Source organism: Heterodontus francisci, chromosome 1, assembly GCF_036365525.1.
Source record: "Heterodontus francisci isolate sHetFra1 chromosome 1, sHetFra1.hap1, whole genome shotgun sequence".
NCBI lineage: Eukaryota > Metazoa > Chordata > Chondrichthyes > Heterodontiformes > Heterodontidae > Heterodontus > Heterodontus francisci.
In genome coordinates this window covers 253,580,218-253,605,063 of record NC_090371.1, presented here as the reverse complement: position 1 = coordinate 253,605,063, position 24,846 = coordinate 253,580,218, and the positions used below count along the sequence as shown (strand labels likewise).

Sequence of the window (24,846 nt, the reverse complement as noted above, 5' to 3'; positions counted from 1 at the left end):
ATTGACAGCCTTTATTGATGGACAGGAATCAATGTTTCTCAGATTGGAGATGGGTTAAAGGTTCTCAAACATTTTTCTCAAACAATAGTTCTCAAATATTTTTGGTTGAAGGTCCCTATTTCAAATGGATTAAAAATCACAGACGCCCCCATGTAAATTACACAACATCATACTCATAATATGAAAGTGCTGCATGTATAAAGTGTTACAATAATGCTTTTAAGAAAACAGGAATTTATTTACAGGTATCAATGAGATGGGTATGCCTGCTTTCTCAGTGCAGAATCTTACTTCCCCCAGGAGAGACAGCCAGCCCACGAGGCAGCTGTACTCTGCTCCCACCTCTGGGTTCGTACTTCACATTATTTCGTGGACCCCTGGAAAGTGTCCATGGCCCCAGTCCGAGAAGCAGTGGTCTATCGTAAGGCTCAGTGCTGGGTTCACTTTCGTTATATGCACGCACACACTATATTTTTGATTTGGAAGTTACATGAAAGTAAGAGGTTTGACAAACACAAAGGAGGACTGCAAAAATCTTCAGCAGTACATTGATAGGTTAGCAGAATGGGCAGACAGGTAGCAGATGTCACATTTATCTATGTTAAATTGCAACACATTTGAGAGGAAAAACAAGGAATGGGAATTATACTCAGTGGAAAGATACTGAAGGATTATGGGTAAACAGATATATTAAACTGAAGTGCAGTCAGTTAATACAATGAAAAGTCAGTAGTGTTTGGGGATTTATAAATAGGGACACAAAGCATAAGTGTGAAGAAATGTTAAAAATATACAAGGTAATGATTAGGCCACAGTTAGAGAACTTCAAACCTTTCTGGATGCCCAATTATACAAAGGGCATTAAAGCCATGGCAAGCTTACAGAATAGATTCACCAGGATGATGTCAGAGATGGGGAAACTATGGTAATGAAGTGAGATTGGAAATGCTGGAGACTATCTTTACCAGAGCAGATTTTACCAGAACGGAAAAAGCTAAAAAGAGATTTAATAGTTTTTTTTTAAGTGAAGGATTTCGTAGCATTAACAGGAAAACATTATTTCCTCAAACAGGGCAACTCATAATATGAAAGTGCTGCATGTATAAATTGTTTCAATAATGCTTTTAAGAAAACAGGTATTTATTTACAGATATCAGCGAGATGGGTGTTAGAGCATGGCTACCCGACCCGAACCTGCCAACGTGTTGGGTTCGGGTCGCACTTCCGGGTCCAGCATTCGGGCTCGGGTCGGACACGCTCTATCACCACTTAAGGTAAGTGGCTCCAATGCTAATGTACTTTTTGGACTTGAAAGGTGGTTTTGTTACAGTTTTTCTAAGCTTGTGCAGATAAACAACAAAGTGAAAAACAGAAGGTAGGTTATCTGATGGTCGGGTCAGGTCAGGCGTGGAAAAAAGTGGAAGGACTCGGGCTGGGTCGGGGTCGGATGTGGATCTGTCGGGGTTGGGTCGGGTTTCATTTGCAGACCTGAGCTGGCCTTTGATGGGTATGCCTGCTTTCTCAATGCAGAATCTAACTTCCCCCAGGAGAGACAGCCAGCAACAGGACAGTGGATTTAGTTTTATATTGCTCTAGCAAAGAGCTGTTATGGATATGATGGGCCAAATGATCCTTTTCTGTGCTGTAAAGTTCTTTGATCCTGGTATGCCGAGTATTCAGACATATTCCAAGCCCAACTGTTATCCACTGTTATGGTCCTGTAGTTTCTCTTCAGAATATGCAGTTTGCCTTTAAGGCTTGCAAGGGATCAGTATTACTTTAACAGCCGGCAAGCCTCAGGAGTTATAGGAAGATGCATTTTTGTTGCCTTAGAAACAGCCATTTGGAGACTGCAATTCAAAGGGTGCATTCTTGTTACCATAGATACAACCACTGGGAGTGAGTCTCATGTGATACATTTGTTACAATTCAGTTTTGAACTGGCTTTTAGTTGAAGACAGTTTGTTCTAACAGACACAAAGACATACAGACACAGCTGGTGTTGGCACCTGAAGAAAGACCTCTCAACCATTTAAACTGAAGGAATAGGAGCTTAGTCTGTTTAATTATTATCTCTCAAAAATTTTTTAAAAGTCAAGCCAAAACAGAGATCTCTGGTAATTTAAATTGAAGAAAGGGAAGTTAGACTGTGACAATCTTTTATCCCTCAAAAACTCTAAAGTCAGATTGATTCTGTTGAAAGTGTTTGCAAGTCGTTAATTGTTGAAATTCGCTGGAGAAGGAAAGCAACATTCTGTGAGGACTTCAAGCAACATTGGACTGTAAATTTGCAAGGACTCTAATTTTTCTATTTTAAATGTTGTTTATATCTTCAAAGTGTTTAAGAATTTAGTTCTTCTAATTAAAGAGTTAATTTGTTGATTTAAAGACACCTGGTTTGGTTAGCCTCATTCGGGGGTTAATAGATGGTACAATTTGGCTGGGTCTTTCTTTAATTTGGAAAGTTTTAAATGATATGTTAGCCGATCTGTGGAGTGACGGGATTGAATTAACAGTGCGTCGGTCCCACGACATTCAGAATCGTATATTTTTGAGGCTTTGACTGGAGCGGTTGGTCATAACACCATGAACCAAAAGCAAACCAGCTGCCTCAATCCCTTGACCTGCACAAGTTCTAGTGCAAAGCTCAGACATGCAAGGTAACCTGGATGCATCAATGCAATGTGCAATCAAAATACACAGTGGCTTCATAAATTATATCTGTGAATATATCTTTTAAAAAGACAATTAAAAATACACCAGCATGATAGTTCAATGAGTTCTACCACAGTACTAGTCTGACAATTTGCGCAACATAAGGGGTTTCCCATTCACCCATACCAACAGATAAAGACATTTTATTTATTTATTTTTATTTAGAGATACAGCACTGAAACAGGCCCTTCGGCCCAGCCATTTATACTAATCCTACATTAATCCCATATTTCTACCACATCACCACAATTCCCCTACCACCTACCTATACTAGGGGCAATTTATAATGGCCAATTTACCGATCAACCTGCAAGTCTTTGGCTGTGGGAGGAAACCGGAGCACCCGGCGGAAACCCACACAGTCACAGGGAGAAACAGGGTGCAGACTCGGCACAGGCAGTACCCAGAATCGAACCAGGGTCACTGGAGCTGTGAGGCTGCGGTGCTAACCACTGCACCACCCATCTGGTAGTTTTTCATGAAATTATCTATAGGGTAGAGTTTGAAAGTTGGAATTGCATCCACTTGCATATTACCAAATAGTTGGCTGAAGAAAGGAAAAAAATAAGCTAAGGAAGGATACTCATCTGTCTCCTCAGCTGGAGATAGTGTTTGGTGGGGAAGAAAAATACAACCAATCACCTACCAAAACTGTTTGAAAGAAATTCTTTAGGCAACAGATAAATGCGAGTTTGGTAATTTGTCACTGGTTTTACCTGAACAGGCCTTGTTTGAAGAGGTAAGCACTAATGTGGCCGCCTTCCAAGTATCTGATTTCACACCCAGGCCAGATTTCATTAAGGCTGCGTACTCCAGCTCGGGGAATGTAGGCGTCTTCCTTTGCTTGGACCACTATGATCAAACTGGGATCCACTGGCACTGTAATTAAAACAAAAGGAAAGATAATTAGAACTTCCAGAAACACAGCATACTTTTCACTAACTACTTTGAACCAACGAGTTCTAACTGAAATACTCTAACAGAGAGAAGAAAGAACAATGCATGGCAGAGGTATAGGTTACAGTTTACATTTGCTCCTTTGAGGGCATGATAACAAAATTCTTCTGCTTCAAATACACCTCAACCATTATCATTTAATGTTCAACATGTAAAGAAATTTCTCCTAATCTGTCTCAGTGATAATTTTTAATTGACACTTCATTAACGACTCCCCAACTAAAAGAAATATTTCTTCCTAATCACCCCCTGAAAATAACAACTTCATTATTTAAAAATGCTATTAAATCTCCTCATCTTCATCTGTGCCATCAGAAATAGTCCCATTACCTCAAGTCTCTCAAATATATTTTCCCAATCTGGCTACCATCTTGATGAAGTTGTGCTCTCTGCAGCTTTAGTATCTTTTCATTAATGGGGCAGCAAAAACTGCACACATTACTCTTATTTGTGGCTTAAGCAATGTTTTGCACCAAAGAACAAAGAACAAAGAAAATTACAGCACAGGAACAGGCCCTTCGGCCCTCCAAGCCTGCGCCGATCCAGATCCTAAATCTAAACCTGTCACCTATTTTCTAAGGGTCTGTATCTCTTTGCTTCATGCCCATTCATGTATTTGTCTAGATACATCTTAAAAGACGCTATCGTGTTCGCATCTACCACCTCCGCTGGCAACGCGTTCCAGGCACCCACCACCCTCTGCGTAAAGAACTTTCCACGCATATCCCCCCTAAATTTTTCCCCTCTCACTTTGAACTCGTGACTCCTAGTAATTGAATCCCCCACTCTGGGAAAAAGCTTCTTGCTATCCACCCTGTCTATACCTCTCATGATTTTATACACCTCAATCAGGTCCCCCCTCAACCTCCGTCTTTCTAATGAAAATAATCCTAATCTACTCAACCTCTCTTCATAGCTAGCGCCCTCCATACCAGGCAACATCCTGGTGAACCTCCTCTGCACCCTCTCCAAAGCATCTACATCCTTTTGGTAATGTGGCGACCAGAACTGCACGCAGTATTCCAAATGTGGCCGAACCAAAGTCTTATACAACTGTAACATGACCTGCCAACTCTCGTACTCAATACCCCGTCCGATGAAGGAAAGCATGCCGTATGCCTTCTTGACCACTCTATTGACCTGCGTTGCCACCTTCAGGGAACAATGGACCTGAACACCCAAATCTCTCTGTACATCAATTTTCCCCAGAACTTTTCCATTTACTGTATAGTTCACTCTTGAATTGGATCTTCCAAAATGCATCACCTCGCATTTGCCCTGATTGAACTCCATCTGCCATTTTTCTGCCCAACTCTCCAATCTCTCTATATTCTGCTGTATTCTCTGACAGTCCCCTTCACTATCTGCTACTCCACCAATCTTAGTGTCGTCTGCAAACTTGCTAATCAGACCACCTATATTTTCCTCCAAATCATTTATGTATATCACAAACAACAGTGGTCCCAGCACGGATCCCTGTGGAACACCACTGGTCACACGTCTCCATTTTGAGAAACTACCTTCCACTGCTACTCTCTGTCTCCTGTTGCCCAGCCAGTTCTTTATCCATCTAGCGAGTACACCCTGGACCCCATGCGACTTCACTAACGCACCACTAATTCTTTGCTCTTCCACTATATGCTCCTATTTCCAAAAGGCAAAATTATACTCACCCCTTTTTATGGTTTCATGCATCTGTACAGCAATTTTCAGAAATCATGTAATTGAATTCCTTTGTCTCTGTTTGTTCACATTCTTCAGTGTCTATCACCTAATTGTATAATCCCAGAACGATTTTTCTCCCATTTCCATATTAAATTACTTCTGCCACCTGTCTGCCCATTCTGCTAATCAATGCCCTCCTGATCTTTTTTGAAATATACAGTCCTCCTCACAGTTTACCAAACCTCCCACTTTTGTGTCATCAGCAAATTTTGACATTCAGTTCACCACACTAAAATCTAAATCATTTCTCTGTTCAGAGAGCAAAAGTGAGCTCAACACTGACTGTAAACAAAATTTCTACATTACATTTCCTCATATCAAACATTTGAATTTTTGCAACATACTCGACCACACCTTATTGAATGGTATCTGAAAATCCATTTATACACTAATTGCATTCCTTTATCCAGTCATTTCTTAAAAAAAAAACTCAGATTTGTCAAACATGACTTGCCTATAATAAATCCTTACTGGGCTGCCCTCAATTAACACATCCATTTTAATGTCTCAAATTATGGATTCTTACAGTCTGCAACAATAACAACTATTTTTGTTCTAAGAGTTTGCCTACAACAGCTATTGGACTAATTGGTATATAATTACCCAGTTTATTCTTCTTGAATAAGGGTGTTACACTACCTACTCTCCAGACCCACAGCACAATTTGTATACCTGAAGATTCAAAAATTGTGGCCAGAGCTATCTCAGCTCCGACTTACTTCAACAGCCTAAGGTGCATGCCACCAAGAGCATTTCCTCATTCAATCACTAAAAAATAGATTAACTGGTCATTCATCTCATTGCAGTTTATGGAACTTCAGCATCTGTGGGGCACAACATGCAGAAAAGGGTCATCTGCACAATGTAATTATTCCATTTGAAGCACTTCAAAAAACCATTGAAAAAATATACGGTAAAATATAAGTGCAGCTTTTTCTTGTCTGCGTACTCTAATCTACCTTGGTATAAGGATTTATTTTATAATTTATATTTACTATGTGAAAAAAAAACTTTGTCTGGAACAAAAAAACTTTTGAACTTTATTTTCTTTTGGTTTTATTCCTTACATTCATTAGTCCCATGTGGGCTTAGAAGCTACTTTATGAATATTCTAAAAATGTTGTTTTATTTCTTTGTAATTATTGGAAATTTTAGCCTCAATCAGCAATTATCTAATAAGCAACATTGTACTTTGAAGTCTTCAAAGATTTTTTATAAATATGTAAGCAGCATGCACAGAAAACTGAGGACACAAATCTAACTCACAATTAAATTTATCAAAAGAAAACAGGTGAAATTTAATACAAGAAGTCCTTGATAATACTTCATCCATAATTTTCACTGTGAGCATGGTACAATATTATACTTAGAAGTAAACTACCAGATTCCAAGCAACCAACAGAGACAGCACATTTTTTTCTGGGCAAGTGGGGGTGGGTTGGGGACTTTTATTCTTATAAATATGTCAATCCTAAAGCATAGGAGATTTTCTGTTTGGCAGAAAGTACCAGCAGTATTTTGTAACAGTATGTTAAGCCGGAACAATTTTGTACTGTTAAGTCTTGCTAGTAAAATTGACAGTGGAGGTGAGATAGGGAATGGAGACATGATCTTCAGGCATATGAAAGGTTAATGAAAGGAAGAGAAAAGTGAAATGTGAAGCGTGAGAGTAGATTACAGTTGCAGTTTTATCTGTCAATGTTTAAAGCGTCAGAAATAAAGGTGGTGAACTAAAAGCAACAATCACCATGGAAGAGCAGGATTTTGTAACCTTAACAGAACCTTTGTTTCAGCTGGGGAAAATTAGGTTCCTGGTCTTATAACTGCCAGGTAAGACAGAGAAGGAAAAAAATTAATGATGGGTGACCTTATTTATTAAGGGCATGATTACAACCATATAAAAGAAAGTCCTCATTGATGGAGCATGTCTGTGTTGACTTAAGAAATAAGGGATCCGTTACCAGACTAGGAATACATTACAGATAACTTAGTAGTGGGAAATAAATTATGGAATTTGTCTGTAATTTGGAGATTTACAATCATGATTGTAATAATGGGGAACTTTATCCTAAGGTCGATAGATAAAATGTGTTTGTGATGAAACAGGGAGCAGTTCTGAGAATGCAACAAAGATTGTTTCACTGATTAATGCTGAAGCCCAAATGAAATTATACAAAATTAGATTCGCTTCTAGGTAATCGAACAGGACAATTGCGTGACCTAGGAGAACACTTAAGAAATAGTGACCAAAATCTAATTAGGTGCACACTGGAAATAAAGATAGTCTATGATAAAGGTATTGAACAGGAAATTAGCTAATCTCATTGACATGATGGGAATGGTTGCATAGTGGTAACGTTACTGGACTAGTAATCCAGAGGCCCAGACTAATGCTCCAAAGACACGAGTTCAAATCCCACCACGTCAGCTGGTGAAATTTAAATTCAATGAATTAATAACTCAGGAATGAAAAGCTTGTCTCAGTAATAGGGACCACGGAACTTGCAGATTGTCGTAAAAACCCATCAGGTTCACTAATGTCCTTCAGGGAAGGAAATCCACTGTCCTTACTCGGTCTAACCTACATGTGACTCCAGACCCACAGTAATGACTCTTAACTGTCCTTTGAAATGTCCCAGCAAGCCACTCAGTTGTATCAAACTGCTACAGAAAAGTCATGAAATAATAAAATCGGACAGACCACCTGGCATTGACTGAGGCACTGGCAACAGCAAAGGCACACCCTGTCCAATCAACCCTGCAAGCTCCTCTTTACTAACATCTGGGAACTTGTGCCAAAATTGGGAGAGCTGGCCCACAGACTAGTCAAGCAACAGCCTGACAGTCATACTTGCCAAATCATACCTAACAGCTAATGTCCCAGACTCCTCCATCACCAGCAGGACAGACCCACCAGAGGCACAGTAGTATACAGTCGGGAGAGAGTAGCCCCGGGATTCCTAAACATTGATTCCGGATCCCATGAAGTCTCATGGCATCAGGTCAAACACAGGTACATAATCACTCTATATCCCAGAATAAAACACACCAACCAGGTTTCTTTAATAAAGAACAAAATTATCAGCTCATTATAAAACAAGTCTTAACCAGTAATGAAGTAAAGCATAAACACACAGATTGAAGTATTAAAGTTCCCTTTTTACCTACCACTCTCCCTCAGTGGATGAATCAGTATTTCTTCATGTTGAACACCACTTGGAAGATGCACTGAGGGTGGCCAGGGCGCAGAATGTACTCTGGGTGGGGGACTTCAATGTCCATCACTCAGAGTGTTTTGGTAGCACCACAACTGACGAAGCTGGCCAAGTCCTGAAAGACATACCTACCAGACTGGACCTGCAGCAGGTGGCGAGAGAATCAACAAGAGGGAAAAACCGACTTAACCTCACCCTCACCAATCTACCACCTGTCGCAGATGCATCGGTCCATGACAGTATTGGTAGGAGTGATCACTGCACAGTCCTTGTGGAGACAAAGTTCCAACTTCACACTGAGGCTACTCTCCATCGTGTTGTGTGGCACTACCATCGTGCTAAACGGAATAGATTCTAACAGCTCAAAACTGGGCATTCAGAAGGCACTGTGGGCCATCAGCAGCAGCAGAATTGTATTCAAACACAATCTGTAACCTCACAGCATGGCATATCCCTCGCTCAACCATTATCATCAAGCCAGGGGATCAACCCAGTTCTGAAAGGAGTGCAGGAGAGCATGTCAGGAGCAGTACCAGTGTTACAACTGAGGCGGGAGGAGTGTACTGTTTATTCTAGTTTTAACCACAGGTTGCAACATATATTTAAATTTTCCCGCTTACCGATACGGTCAATCATCTACTCACTCTTTATCCCAGAATAAAACATGTCAACCAGGTTTCTTTAATAAAGAACAAAATTATCGGTTTATTTTCAAACAAGTCTTAACCAGTAATGAAGTATTAACCCCACGTTGAAATATTAAAGTTCCCTTTTTACCTTAGCCCCTCACACTCACACATACACCAGTTAACTGAACAAAAAAGGATCTGCGTTTTAGAGCTCTTTTACAAAAAAAAAGACAAAAAAAACTTGGTCTGAATACTTGCTCATTCTTGAAGAAACAGCAGATGAGGTATGTTGTGTTCCAAAACTGACATACAGTCTGGCCTCTGAGTACATGTAGACGAGGCACTGGGATCTTTAGCAGGCTTTTCTTCAAACACAGGAGATGAGATGAGTTGACACAGTGGACCTCTCAGGGTCTTTTATAAAGGTGTTGAAAAGCTCATCTGGGTTGTGGTCTTCTCTCTTTCCTTGGGAATTATCTTCTCTCCTTGGAAGTTCTTTCCCTCTTTATTCTCTTCTTCTCCGACTCCAAGCAATTCAAAAGAGCAACCAGAAACAGAAAGTCCACCTTCTGACCTGTCACTTCTCTGCACACATCTTCCCCAATTACAAGGGTTGCTGTTCTATTTTTAACTTGAGTCATGTGACAACCAGTAACTGTTGTTGTCAAACCAGTCCTCCTGATGACCCTCTTGGAAAAAAACTGGTCCAACATTTCTTCAGTTTGACTGTGAATTCCTCAAAATATATATTTAACAAAAACAGAAGCACTTTCATAACACCAGGCATACCTAAAAATGAGCTGCCAACCCGGTGTAGCTACAGCACAAGACTACATGCATGCTAAACAGTGGAAGCAGAATACTATAGAACAAACTGGTCCCACAACTAACCGATCAGATCAAAGCTCTGCAGTCCTGCCACATCCAGTTGTGAATGAGGGTGGACAATTAAACAACTAACTGGAGGAGGAGGCTCCACAAACATCCCCATGCTCAACGATGGGGAGTCCAGCATGTCAGTACAAAAGAAAAGGATGAAGCATTTGCAACCATCTTCAGCCAGAATTGCCAAGTGGATGATCCATCTCAGCTCCTCCTCAGGTCTCAGCATCACAGATGTCAGTCTTCAGGCAATTTGATTCATTCCACGTGATATCAAGAAATGACTGAAGACACTGGATACTGCAAAGGCTATGGGCCCTGACAACCTTCCAGCAATAGTACTGAAGACTTGTGTTCCAGAACTAGCCAGGTCCCTAACCAAGCTGTTCCAGTACAACTACAACACTGGTGTCTATCTGACAATGTGGAAAATTGCCCCAAGTATGTCCTGTGCACAAAAAGCAGGACAAATCCAATCTGGCCAATTACTGCTCCATCAGTACACTCTCAATCAGCCAAGTGTTGAGAATATCAAGCGGCACATACACAGCAATAATCCTTGGTTACCGATGCACAGTTTGGGTTCCGCCAGGGCCGCTCGCTCCAGACCTCATTACAGCCTTAGTCCAAACATGAGGTGAGGTGAGAGTGACTGCCCTTGACCATCAAGGCAGCATTTGACCAAGTGTGCATCAAGGAGCCCTCGTAAAATTGAAGTCAATGGGAATCAGGGGGAAAACTCTCCACTGGTTGGAATCATACCTCACACAAAGGAAGATGGTTGTGGTTGTTGAAGGCCAAACATCACAGCTCCAGGACAGTGCTGCAGGAGCTCCCTAGGGTAGGGTCCTGGGCCCAAACATCTTCAGCTGCTTCATCAATGATCTTCCCTCCATCATAAGGTCAGAAGTGGCAATGTTCGCTTATGATTTCCCAGTATTCAGTACCATTCACCACTCCTCAGATACTGAAGCAGTCCATGCCGCATGTAGCAAGACCTGGACAACATTCAGGATTGGGCTAACAAGTGACAAGTAACATTCATGCTATATAAGTGCCAGACAATGACCTTCTCCAACAAGAGAGAATCTAAACATCTCTCCATAAGATTCATCAGCATTACCATCGCTGAATCCTCTACCATCAACATCCTGGGGGGTGGGGGTGGGGGGAACGGTCACCATTGACTAGAAGCTTAACTGGACCAGCCATATGAATTCTGTGGCTACAAGGGCAGGTCAGAGGCTGGGAATTCTGCGGCGAGTAACTCACCTCCTGACTCCCCAAAATCTGTCCACAAGGCATGTGTCAGGAGCGTGAACGAATATTCTCCACTTGCCTAGATGAGTGCAGCTCCAACAACACTTGAGAAGCTCGACACCATTGAGGACAAAGCAGTCCACTTGATCGCCAACCCACTCCCTCCACCAGCAGCACACTGCAGGAACTCGCCAAATCTTCTTCGACAGCACCAGCACCTTACAAAGCCATGACCCCTACCACCTAGAAGGACAAGGGCAGCAGATGCATGGCAATGCTACCACCGGCAAGTTCCCCTTCAAGCCACACACCATCCCGACTTGGAACTATATTGTCATTCTTACACCGTCACTGAGTCAAAAACCTGGAACTCCCTTCCTATCAGCACTGTGGGTGTACCTACACCACACAGACAGCAGCAGTTCAAGGAGGCTCCTCAAGGGCAAATAGGAATGGGAAACAAATGCTGGCCTTGCCAGCAACCCTCACATCCAGGAACAAATGAAAAAAAGAAAAATTATGCGGAACTTAATTCAGAATAAATAACTGGTTGCAAAAATGGCAGATCAAACGTCAAAAGTAACAGTGCATCTGGGTGTAAAAGGGTTGGATCAAAGACAAGGGTTCGATGGATAAAACCTACAGCAAAACTAATTTTAAAAATTCTGATAAATAGAGGGATAATGGAAAGGTGAAAGCTGAGAAGCTTAAGTATAGAAGGCAAGCAAAAAGGGAAATTAAGACAGAGAGAGTAAGAAAAAGGATTCAACATAAAGGGAAATAACAAGGGCTATTATAACCATGTAATTAAAAGGAGAATCAAGACATGTGACCACTTGAAATGAAGGGAGCCATCTTGTATTTGAGAGTAAGAGAATGGCAGCTAAACCTGCAGATCCAATTTTTAGAGTAAGATGAAAGTGGAACGGTAGGTGGACCCAAAGTGTATGTGGAAGAGTTATGAGAGATGATAAATATCAAAATGAAACTATTAAAAAGGTTGTGCAATTAAAAGTAGAAATATCACCAGCTCAGAGGACTTCAGGAAGCCACAGACGAGGCCTGAATGCAATTCTCTAAAGACATTTCCAGACAGGAATTAAACCAAAGGACTACAGAATAGGAACGGTTATGCCCATGTCCAAGGAGAAACAGGTAAGCCTGAAAGTTGTAGGCCAGTTATTTCGTCTTAGCTTGGCTTTGAGTAAACTCTGTGAAATTATAATATGGGGTAAAATTAGCAAACACTTAGAAAGAGATATCTGCTAATTAGGAACAATCAGCATTGACGTGTAAAGGGTGTGTCATGCTCAACTAATTGAATTTTTGAGGAAATCGCAATGCGCAGATCAAGATGAATGCAGTAGAATTTCAGAAGGTGTTTGCTGAAGTGTCACAGAAAAGACATTTTGAAAATGAGGGCTCCTGCTATTAAAGAAAACAGTCTTATTGATAGATAGCTGAAGGACAGAAAGCAATGAATATGGGTAAATTAATGTTTTTAAATAATGCAATGTGGGTTGGGAAATGCCACAGGAATCTGTGCTGGGACTTTTTGTTTCCCATTTAAAAAAAATTGTGGTAACACCAAATATGGGGGAATTGTAAACATTGAAGCTGGATGCAGTATGACAGACAGATTAGCAGAGTGTGCAGACAGGTAACAGATGCAGATCAATGCATAGAAAGATGAATTAGTACATTTTGGGAAAAAAAAAGTGACTGTCCTTCTTGATAAGACCATTAAATGGACAAAGGAACAAAGATCTAGGGATGCAGATACATAGATCTTCAAAAAGGATTGCAAAAGAAAAGGCCATAAAAAGCAAATGGGATTCTGGATTTTATACATAGTGTTATGATCCTGGTGTTTTTTTTTTGGGAAGTATGCAATGTGTCTTTAAGACAGCAAATGATCAGTACTGCCTTAAGGCAGCCTCAGTATTCACCAAGTGAAAGTGCATCTTGGTTGCCCTGGATACAGCCATACAGAGAGGGAGAACAAGCCAGCCTCAGAAGTTACCAAGGGAAGTGCATCTTGGTTGCCCTAGATACAGCCATTCGGAGACCAAGGACAGGATATACAATGTTGTCGTTTAATTTTGAAACTAGTGGAAAAACTGGCTTTTGCAGAGACAGTGAGACACAGGCACACAGACTGTCTGCCAGCATATACTGAAGGAAAAAGGAGAGCTCTCCCTCTGTCTGTTTAAACCCTATTTATTATACTCTCAGAATTCTGAAAAGTCAAGCCAGATTAATTTCTTAAAAGAAAATAACCAATTACTTTAACTACTGAACTATAATTGCTGAATTCATCGCTGGAAAAGAAGAAGAGCATCACTTCAACTGCTGAACTAGACTACTGTCTGTCCTACTGTTGAAGAACCTTTATTTTCCCATTGGACGGCTGCGAGGACTTAAAGCTATCTTGGACTATTCCACATTGGAAGATTCCACTTCGGCAGGAGCGTAAATCTGTTTGTTACTTTTTTTTTAATGTTGTTTATATCTTAGTAGTGTTTAAGAATTTAGTTTTCCCTAATAAACTGTTAATTTGTTGATCTAAAGATACCTGATATGGTTTGCCTCATTCGGGGGTTAATAGAAAGTTCAATTCGGCTGTGGTTTTCTTTAATTTGGAAAGTTTAAAGTGATATGTTAGGCGATCTTTGGAGGGATGGGACTGATTTAACAGTGGTTTCTTACACCGCAATCAGAATCATATATTTTGATTGGGGGCTTTGTCTTGAGCGGTCGGTCGTAGCAATAGAGATATTGAATACAAAAGCAAGGAAATTAATTTGAATTTGTAAAAGACATTGGCTAGGTCACAAATGGAGTACTGCAAGTCATTATGGCATCCCATTATACGGTATGGTGGTAATTAACTAGAACTATGCTTGGAATGAGAGACTAAAGTTTTTGATGAATAAAGAATCAAAAACTGAGGGGTGTTTTACTGGAACAGAGAAAGTTAATGGGGGCTAGAAGATTTCAAATTTATGAAAGGTTTTGAAAGGATCAAAGTCGCAGACAGATTTTCTGTTGGCAAATCATTAATGGGATTATAGACTCAGTGTTATCACTGGAAGAACAAAAAAGAATGTTCCAAGAAACTTTTCTAGTTCACAGAATTGTTACAGCACAGAAGGAGGCCATTTGGCCCACCATGTCTGCACCAGCTCCCCAAATGAGCAATTCACTAAGTGCCATTCCCCCACCTTCTCCCCATAACCCTGTACATACTTCCTTTTCAGGTAACTGTCTAATTCCCTTTTGAATGCCTTGATTGAACCTGCCTCCACCGACTCTCTGGCAGGGCATTCCAAATCCTAACCACTCGCTGCATGAAAAAGTTTTTCCTTATGTCGCCATTTGCTTCTTCTGTCAATTAGTTATTGGAGCATGGGATGTTTTACAACAAATGGTAATTGAAACAGATTATAACTTCATTTAAAAGGGGACATGATAAGTGTTTGAAAAGGAAAAATATAAAAGCATATAGGGAAATAGCAGAAAATTAGAGCATGGCTACCTGATCCGATCCCGATCAGACCCGACAACATGTGTCGGGTTGGGTCTCTCTTCCGGGTCTAGCCTTCGGGCTCGGGTCGGGTTGGACACGCTCTATCGCAGGTAAGTGGCTCCACTGTTAATGTAATTTTTTGACCAGAAAGGTGGTTTTGTTAGTTATTTTAAGCTTGTGCAGATCAGCAACAAAGTGAAAAACGGAAGGTAAGATGGTTGGGTCGGGTCGGGCGCGGGAAAAAATGGAAGGACTCGGGCCGGGTCGGATGTGGTTCTGTCGGGCACAGGTCGGGTTTTTTTTTGCAGACCCGAGCAGGCCTTTAGTAGAGAGTACATACAACTTGAACCCAATGTAATTCTCAAGTGAACTGTTACGTAATATATAAATACAGGTTGGGACAAGTCAGCAACTGATTTCATATCTCATTCGCTGCCCTCTGCTACTTTCTCAGGGGAGACTGTACTTTGTCTCGAAGCAGCAAATTATCCTGACACCTCTGTTGATACCAGTCACTAAGATGTGAACCATGCTGTAGTATAGAGTTCTAACAATAGGTAGCAATTTATTGGAGCATTAACCACTACACTGCACAAATTGAAAATTAATCTGAATCTTTACCAGTTTCATTTGTAATTTTTTATTAATTCTCTCGAATGCTCTTTGGAGCAGCGACTGGTGCAAAGGTACTTTTCCATGCATACTGTCAACCTTCCAAGTACCTCAATCAAGTCTCCATTCTCCACAGGTAAATTTAGACACCAGGTTTTGGCAGGCTTTTCCAAAATAGAATCCATTACTATTGAGCCAATCCTACTACAACTTAATGTCCATGCAGAAACACACTTCCAACAGGGGTAATAGGATAGCAATCAGCAACTGAACCAAGTGTGCGAATCTTTCCTCTTTCTTTCTGCACATAGTGACCAATTGTAAAACCCTAACTGCTGCTCAGGCTGACCACATGATGAATTTACCCACTGAGCCATCAGGAAAGCCCTGTGTGGTTACTAAATGATAAAATTAGACACACAAAGCTTCAATTAGATAGTAGAATGCACCACTTTCGTACATAATTTGAGTCTAATTTGCATTTCATTAAAGGTTTAAATTACCTGAGAAATTTCCGATGTGTGTACATTCATCCATGACTCCTTTCATGAAGAGTATAGATTCTCGTTCTAGGGAGGCCTTCCTGTTTTCCCTCTTTAACAGCTCTTGGTTTACACTGGATGAATATTTGCTAGTATTTGTTGATGATATTTGATGATTCAGGCAACCAGTGTTTGAGGAACCTTGAAGCAGAATTCCTTGCGTAGAGGCATTTAAAGCAGTCGTGTCTGTACTAAACTGAGTAACTGATGCAGTCCTCATCACTTCTCTCTTGGTATTTAAATCCAGCATGTCTGTGGCAAGATTATGGTGTTGCAAGTTTTCCAAACTGGATGGGGAGTTCTTCACAAAATCTTGGCCCATTTTAAAGGAATCTGTCTAAATATCAAATACTTAAAGTTTGTAAATAATTTCAAAGGTATTTTGATACATATTAAAAGAAAATATTGGACTTAAGTGAAAACAAAACACTGCGGATGCTGGAAATCTGAAATAAAAACAGAAATGCTGGAAGTACTCAGCAGGTCTGGCAGCATCTGTGGAGAGAGAAGCAGAGTTAACGTTTCAGGTCTGTGACCTTTCATCAGAAACATTCTGTTCTTATATTGGATTAAATTTTTTGTTTAGCTTCTCCTTTTCCCCCACCCTCATCACGCAGTTGGAACAGGAATCTTACGACAGTGATCAACAAGCCAATCCAAGCCAAATTTCTCCATCTCAGGAACGCTGAGGTCAATTATAATCATCCTCAATTGAGACTAGGTGGTCAACCCTGGGAACCTCCAGTTCTACATGGCTCACTTACGTACCACATAGAATAACTATGCACAAACAAACATTGTGAAGTGGGAATTTCATTCATTTTAATTAATATAATGCCCAATAACTTTCCTCTATTTTGAATACCCATTTTATGCCTTCTCTACACAGACACTCAATTCTCTTTCAGCAAAGAGTAAGTACTTCTGGTCAGTGATCTTTTCTGCAGCCAGGCAAGACACAATCAGCCAAAATCTGCCACGACTGAGGCACAAAAAATGCTCAGTGAAGACCATTTGCAAAGGACAGACAAATCAGATAATTGTGTGCTGGAATCCAAATTTATTCTCCACAGCTGGAGCTCCCACCAGTTTTTTTTCTCCTCACTCCTGAATTCCTTCTTCACTTCCTAGCACCCATGCTTCCTCCTACAGCTGTAACGGGAAAGAATGGGAATTTAGATGGTCAACTATAAAGCTTCCCCACAGCTGAAAAATCCAACTTCATGGTCAGTTGACAAAAGGTGCACTCCAGCAGGACAAGAACAGTCCCCTGAGGCTTCAACTTTCCCTAAACAGTTCTGATGAAAGCTCATCGACCTGAAAGATTAACTCTGTCTTTTTCTCTCCATAGATGCTGCCAGACCTGCTGAGTATTTCCAGCATTTTCTGTTTTTATTTCAATTTTCCAGCATCCCCAGTATTTTGCTTTTGTATAAATTACCCAATGACATGGTTTTAATGTCTAAGGCTGAAATGAAGTGACTAACTTTTCTGATTAACAAGTATATAAAATTAAAACATAGTCAATGTAAGAATGCTTGTAGTATGATACATGTCACTGTGCCGTGGAGTCATGCGAATGATTTCCTATGCATTAGGTTCCTTGTCTTACATGGATGAGTGGTTTAAAAACAGGCAGCAGTCACTTCCCCACAGAGACAAATAAATATAGCAAGTCACTTTGGACTCTGCACATTTCCTAGCAGCTGGTTCTTGATTATTTGGATGTTGTTTTTTTTGAAAGATGAGGGATTTGCAGATAACTAGCACTGCTTTGAGAGTAAAACTTGAGAGGGACAGGAAATAGATTGTGCTTAAAGTATGCAGGGTCAGGTCAGCGACTGAGGCACAAAAAATGCTCAGTGAAGACCATTTGCAAAGGACAGACAAATCAGATAATTGTGTGCTGGAATCCAAATTTATTCTCCACAGCTGGAGCTTTTCTACCAATTTCTACCAATGCTAGGAATGTACAAAACAACATTGCAGAATTAGAAACTTCTTTTGAAGGAAAACTACAATATCAAAGACCTAGGTAAACCAGGACATTAACTTGGAAATTAAAATACTGCACCTGGGTACAGAGTCTGGAGAAAGGATAGGCATAACAAAGCAACTGGAGGAGTGGTAATACAGGTGAAAGGGGACAGTGCATTTTTAGAGGTAATAGAAGCACCTTGACAGACTTAGGACAATTTGGATAGAGATAAAGGATGTGATAGAATTCTTGGTCATGAAAAGATAGACAGCAAAATGATTTTGTACCTCAAGGGGAACCATAAAGGCCAGAACGTTAATCATGGGGGATTTCAATGTTCAGACATTGAGGAAATTGGAGTGAAGTTTCTAGAGTTAGTCTCTGTTGCAGAAATAAAGCTTTATCAAGCCTCCAGCAGTAATGGAGACCTTTATTTATAGTGTCTTTTACAAGTTCAGGACATCCCATCTCAGCCAATGAAGTACTGTTGAAGTGAAGTTATTATAATGTAGAGAAAGACAGCGTATATTGGCAAGGAATATGAGTTTTAAATAGACTCCAGCTAGTTGTTCTTTCAAGAGTTCGCTCATCCTTTTGAAGAATATAAGACAATATGTGAACACTATCCAAAAACATCTATCGGCATATCTGATTAAGCTGGTTTCCTACGGGAAGTCATTACCTGCATATACTATGTAATTACAACAGAAATTCCTTCATGTTTTTGAGACGTTAATGCATTTAGCTCTCAAACTTATATTGGAACCAAACTAACTAAATGAACATAGGCAAACTGTTTGATATGAAAGTCAGGTGACAAAAATTAAGCTAAACGAGCACTATGACTACTTTTCAAATCTTATTTACTGGAATGATAAAGTTAACATTGGAGCCTCAATTTGGTTGGCAAAATAAGGAAACAAAGCTGCTGAGCAAGTTTGACTGTACCTGTAAGGTGACGAGTGTTATCAAGCAACTTGTAACAGCACAACTGACCATAGAACATTTAACGCATCCTTTATAACAGGGTTGTCCAACCTTTTCGGGCAGAGGGCCAAATAATGATTTTTGCTCGGCCCAGGGAGCCGGTAAGCAAATTTTGAAAGATAAAAGCACTGAAAATTTATCTTACTAATAAAAACAGCAAATGTGCATTTTTGTGATGAAGCTTTAAAGGAGAAGACTAATTTATTGACTGACTTTCTCGTCACTATATTGAAAAATGATTTAGTGACATCCTGGCATTGTTTTTGCTTGCATAAGTAATCAATCTCTGCTCGCACATTTGATGTAGCGATGCAGAGTATTCTGGATAGATGTCCATCTTTCAGAGAAACCTCGATCTCTCTCCCCCCTCTCCATGTGTGTGTCTTGTTCTCTTTGCCCCACCTCCCTTTAGGACTAGGGGACACAGACTGAAAGTTCTGTGCAAAAGATGTTATGGAAATATGAGGAAGTAATTTTTTTTTAATGGTAATGACCTGGACCTCGCTGCCCGCAAATGTGCTGGAAGTGGACACGATCAATGACATCAAGAGGAAGCTGGATGGCCACCTAAAAGAAAAAGACTTGTAGGGCTACGGGGATCAAGCCAGGGAGTGGGATTGACTGCATAGATCCGTGGAGGGCTGGCATGGGCTTGATGGACAGAATGGCCTCCTTCTGTGCGTCAAGTAAATGACTCTCTGACTCTCTCTCCCCCTGCCCCATCTCTCTCTGTCTGTCCACTCTCTCTCTCTCTGCCCCTCCTCACACTCTTTTCACCCCTCTCTGTTCCCCCCCTCCCTTTCTCTGATCCCTCCCTCTCTCCCACAGAAGAAGAGAGTGGACGCTCAGCAGATTGTTGGGCAGTTCTTTTAAAAAGGTCGCTGTCGGTTTCACTGCCGACAGCTGCTGACATTGGGAACAGCCGTTTCCCAACAGACTTGGAGTTTTTTGGCTGGCTTTTTAAAAAAAACTCAGAACCCGCCAGAAAACCCCGAGTCTGTTGGAAAACGGCTGTTCCCGATGTCAGCAGCTGTCAGCTGTGAAACTGACAGCGATCTTTTTAAAAAGGCTGCTCTGTAAGAAGACAACAATGGGAAATTTTCCATCTCCAGTCACGGTGACTATGAGGAACGGCCCTGGGTACAGTTTATATCCCCAGGCCGGATGGAAACCTTTGGGGGGTTGGATTCTGGCCTGCCATTGTTGGATGTTGGACAACCCTGCTCTATAACAAATGGTGTGAAATCGTGCTCTGTACTCACAGCAAGTCTTTTTGACTTGCTTTTGACAGCTATGTTGGATGATACAATTACAGATTTGAAGCAGGGCATCAGCATACAATTCAAGGCAAAAGGCAGCATTTCCAACCTCAGCAGAATAAAGACCAAAACTGTAATAAGGCAATGCATGATTCATGAATTTTTATTTGTTGATAACTAAGTTATACTCAAATATTCTTAAATGGATCCACAGCGTGTTACTTATCAGTTTTAGTTGACCTTATATGTTGCTCATCAGCTTAAAAGCATCTAAGTTATATACCAGATTCCAACCCAAGTTTATAACTCAAAACAATTTCGAGCAGTTTTTGTATTCACTGCAGACTGCACTTCCCACAAGGAAATCAGAGCTCCCTGTAAAGCAAAATTTAAAATATGTGGTGAACAGGAGTAATATGCCTCAGAGTAAAGGCCTACGCGGGTCTGCAATTGAAACCCGACCCGAGTCCGAAAGAACCACATCAGACCTGCACCCGACCCGGCCCAAGTCCTTTGATTTTTTCCCCGCGCCCGACCCGACCACTGGAATGAAGTTGATTATATCAAAGAGGTTGTGCTCTACCTTGGATGGAATTGCTCACTGCAGACTAGTGCGGAGTCCAGATGCACATTTCCCGCCTTGACGTCCTGGCTGTTCAAATTTTGAAGCTTTTCCCTCCCTGACCAAAAGACAGCACTGTATCCTACCTGGTCCAACCCGACCCGAGACTGAATGCCGGACCTGGAAGAGAGACCCGACCCAAACCCAACACATGTCGTCGGTCTGGTCGGGTTTGGGTTGGGTAGCCATGCTCTACCTCAGAGTTATCAACAAAGCCTTGTACCATTGGCTTATGCAAAAGAGTCCCAGGGACCACAGCGGTGTACTGGTAATGTCACTAGACTAGTAATCCAGAGGCCCAGGCCAATGCCTTGGGGACACAGGTTCAAATCCCACCACGGCAGCTGGTGCAATTTAATTAATAAGTTCAATTAATTAAAAAATAAATAATCTGAAATTGAAAGCTGGTCTCAGTAATAGTGCCATGAAACTATCATCGATTGTTCCAAAACCCATCTGGTTCACCAATGTCCTTTAGGGCAGGAAATCTGCCGTCCTTACCTGTTCTGGCCTACATGTGACTCCAGACCTACAACAATGTGGCTGACTCTTAACTGGCCTCTGAAATGGCCCAGCAAGCCACTCAGTTCAAGGGCAGTTAGGAACATAGGAGCTATTCAGCCCATTGAGCCTGATTCTCCATTCAATTAGATCATGGCTAATCATTTACCTCAATGCCACTTTCCTGTGCTATCCTCATATCCCTTGATGTCATTAGTACCCAGAAACCTATCGATTTCTGTCTTGAACTCGCTCAATGATTGAGCTTCCACAGCCCTCTAGGGTACAGAATTCTGAAGATTCACCACCCTCTGAGCGAAGAAATTCCAACTCATCTCAGCCTGAAAAGACCTACTCCTTATTCTGAGACAATGTCCCCTGGTTCTAGACTCACCAGCTAGGGGAAACATCCTTTCTACATCCACCTTGTCAGGCCCTGTAAGAATTTTGTAAGTTTCAATGAGATTATCTCTCATTCTTCGAAATTCTAGAGAATACAGGCCCATTTTCCTCAATCACTCCTCATAAGACAATCACGCCATCCCAGGGATTAGTCTGGTGAACCTCTGTTGCACTCCCTCTATGGCAAGTATATCGTTCCTTATATAAGGAAACTAAAACTGTACACTGTAGTCCAGGTGCGGACTTACCAAGGCTCTATTACTCCTGTACTTAAATCCCCTTGCAATGAACGGCAACATACCATTTACCTTCCTAACTGCTTGCCGCACCTGCATGCTAGCTTTTAGTGACTCATGAACAAGGACACCGAGGTCCCTTTGGACATAAACACTTCCCAATCTCTCACCATTTAAGAAATACTCTGCATTTCTGTTTTTCCTACCAAAGTGGATAACTTCACACTTATTCAGGTTATATTCCATCTGCCATGTACTTGTCCATTCACTTAACCTGTCCAAGTCCCCTTGAAGCCTCCTTGCATCCTCCTCACAACTTACATTCCCACCTAGTTTTGGGTCATCAGCGAATTTGGAAATATTACATTTGGTCCCCACATCCAAATCATTTATACAGATTGTGAACAGTTGTGGTCCTAGCAATGATTGATCCTTGCGGTACTCCACGAGTAAACAGCCTGCCATCCTGAGAATGACCCGTTTATTCCTACTCTCTGTAATAGAAACATAGAAAATAGGAGCAGGAGTAGGCCATTCAGCCCTTCGAGCCTGCTCTGCCGTTCATTATGATCATGGCTGATCATCCAACTCAGTAACCTGTTCCCGCTTTCACCCCATATCCTTTGATCCGCTTAAACCCAAGAGCTATATCTAACTCCTTCTTGAAAACATACAATGTTTTGGCCTCAACTGTTTTCTGTGGTAGCGAATTCCACAGGTTCACCACTCTCTGGGTGAAGAAATTTCTCCTCATCTCAGTCATGACCCCTGGTTCTGGACTCCCCCACCATCAGGAATATCCTTCTTGCATCTACCCTGTCGAGTCATAGAGCCTGTTAGAATTTTATAGGTTTCTATGAGATCCCCCCTCACTCTTCTGAACTCCAGCGAATATAATCTTAACCGACTCAATCTCTCCTCATATGTCAGTCCTGCCATCCCAGGAATCAGTCTGGTAAACCTTCGCGGCACTCCCTCTATAGCAAGACCATCCTTCTTCAGATAAGCAGACCAAAACTGTATACAACATTCCAGGTGTGGCCTCACCAAGGCCTTGTATAATTGCAGCAAGACGTCCCTGCTCCTGTACTTGAATCCTCTCGCTATGAAGGCCAACATACCATTTGCCTTTTTTACTGCCTGTTGCACCTGCATGCTTCAGCGACTGGTGTACAAGAACACCCAGGTCTCATTGCATATCCCCCTCTCTCAGTTTATAGCCATTCAGATAACAATCGCCCTACCTGTTTTTGCTACCAAAGTGGATAACCTCACATTTATCCACATTATACTGCATCTGCCATGCATTTTCCTGCTCACTCAACTTGTCCAAATCAGCCTGAAGCCTCTCTGCATCCTCCTCACAACTCACTCTCCCACCCAGTTTTGTGCCATATGCAAAGTTGGAGATATTACATTTAGTTCCCTCATCTAAATCATTAATGTATATTGTGAATAGCTGGGGTCCAAGCACCGATCCCTGTGGTACCCCACTAGTCACTGCCTGCCATTGGGAGAAAGACCCATTTATCCCTACTCTTTGTTTCCTGTCTGCCAACCAATTTTCTATCCATCGCAAAACACTACTCCCAATCCCATGCGCTTTAATTTTACACGCTAATCTCTTATGTGGGACTTTGTTGAAAGCCTTCTTAAAGTCCAAATAAACCACATCCACTGGCTCCCCCTCATCAACTCTACTAGTTACATCCTTGAAGAATTCTAATAGATTTGTCAAGCATGATTTCCCTTTCGTAAATCCATGCTGACTCTGCCTGATTCTACCACTGTTCTCCAAGTGCTCTGCTATAAAATCTTTGATAATGGACTCTAGAATTTTCCCCACTACCGACGTCAGGCTGACTGGTCTATAATTTCCTGCTTTCTCTCTACCTCCCTTTTTAAATAGTGTGGTTACATTAGGTACCCTCCAATCTGTAGGAACTGTTCCAGAGTCTATAGAATCTTGGAAGATGACCACCAATGCATCCACTATTTCTAGGGCCACTTCCTTAAGTACTCTGGGATGCAGACCATCAGGCCCTGGGGATTTATCAGCCTTCAATCTCATCAATTTCCCCAACACCATTCCTCTACTAATACAGATTTCCTTCAGTTCTTCTCTCTCACTAAACCCTGTGTTCCCCAACATTTCTGCTATGATATTCGTGTCCTCCTCTGTATTCTGTCTCTGAACCAATTCTCAATCCATACCAGTATATTACCAATCCCATGCACTCTAACCTCTTGTGTGGGACCTTATCAAAAGCCTTCTGAAAATCCAAATAAACTACATCCATTGGTTCTCCTTTATCTATGCTACAAACAACAATCCTCCAAAAACTTGAAAAGGTTTGACAAACATGATTTCCCTTTCATAAATCTATGTTGACTCTGCCCGGTCACATTTTTTAAGTATCTAGTTATCACATCTTTTATAATAGATTCTAACATCTTCCCTACTACTGACGTCAAACTTACAGGTCAGTAGTTCCGTTTTCTCTTTCTCTCCTTTCTTAAATAGTGGTGTGAAATTTGCTACTTCCCAGTCTGCAGGAACCTTTCCTGAATCTAAAGAATTTTGAAAGATAACCACCAATGTATCCGCTATCTCTTTAGCCACTTCCCTCAACAGTATGGGATGTAGCTCATTTGGTCGAACCTTTTATTTGAATACTAGCTCTTTATTAATAATAATTTCTTTCAGTTCCTCATTTTCACAAACCATTTGATTCCCCAGTATTTCTGGGAGATTTTCTGTATTTTCCTCTGTGAAGACAGACACAAAGTAATTG

The 24,846-nt window shown here is 41.2% G+C and overlaps 1 protein-coding gene across 5 annotated transcripts in view; it reads right to left on the bottom strand.

Moving 5' to 3' along the window:
• The window catches only part of abhd18 (abhydrolase domain containing 18), a 147,945-nt gene that overhangs the window by 6,000 nt on the left and 117,099 nt on the right, over window positions 1-24,846 (bottom strand). For all 5 annotated transcript variants that reach the window (XM_068042859.1, XM_068042867.1, XM_068042879.1 and 2 more), the window contains 2 exons: window positions 16,028-16,403; window positions 3,432-3,594 (listed from right to left, as the gene is read on the bottom strand). In XM_068042859.1, the coding sequence (XP_067898960.1) occupies window positions 3,432-3,594; window positions 16,028-16,403 (539 nt within the window). The remainder of the gene's footprint in view (window positions 1-3,431; window positions 3,595-16,027; window positions 16,404-24,846) is intronic.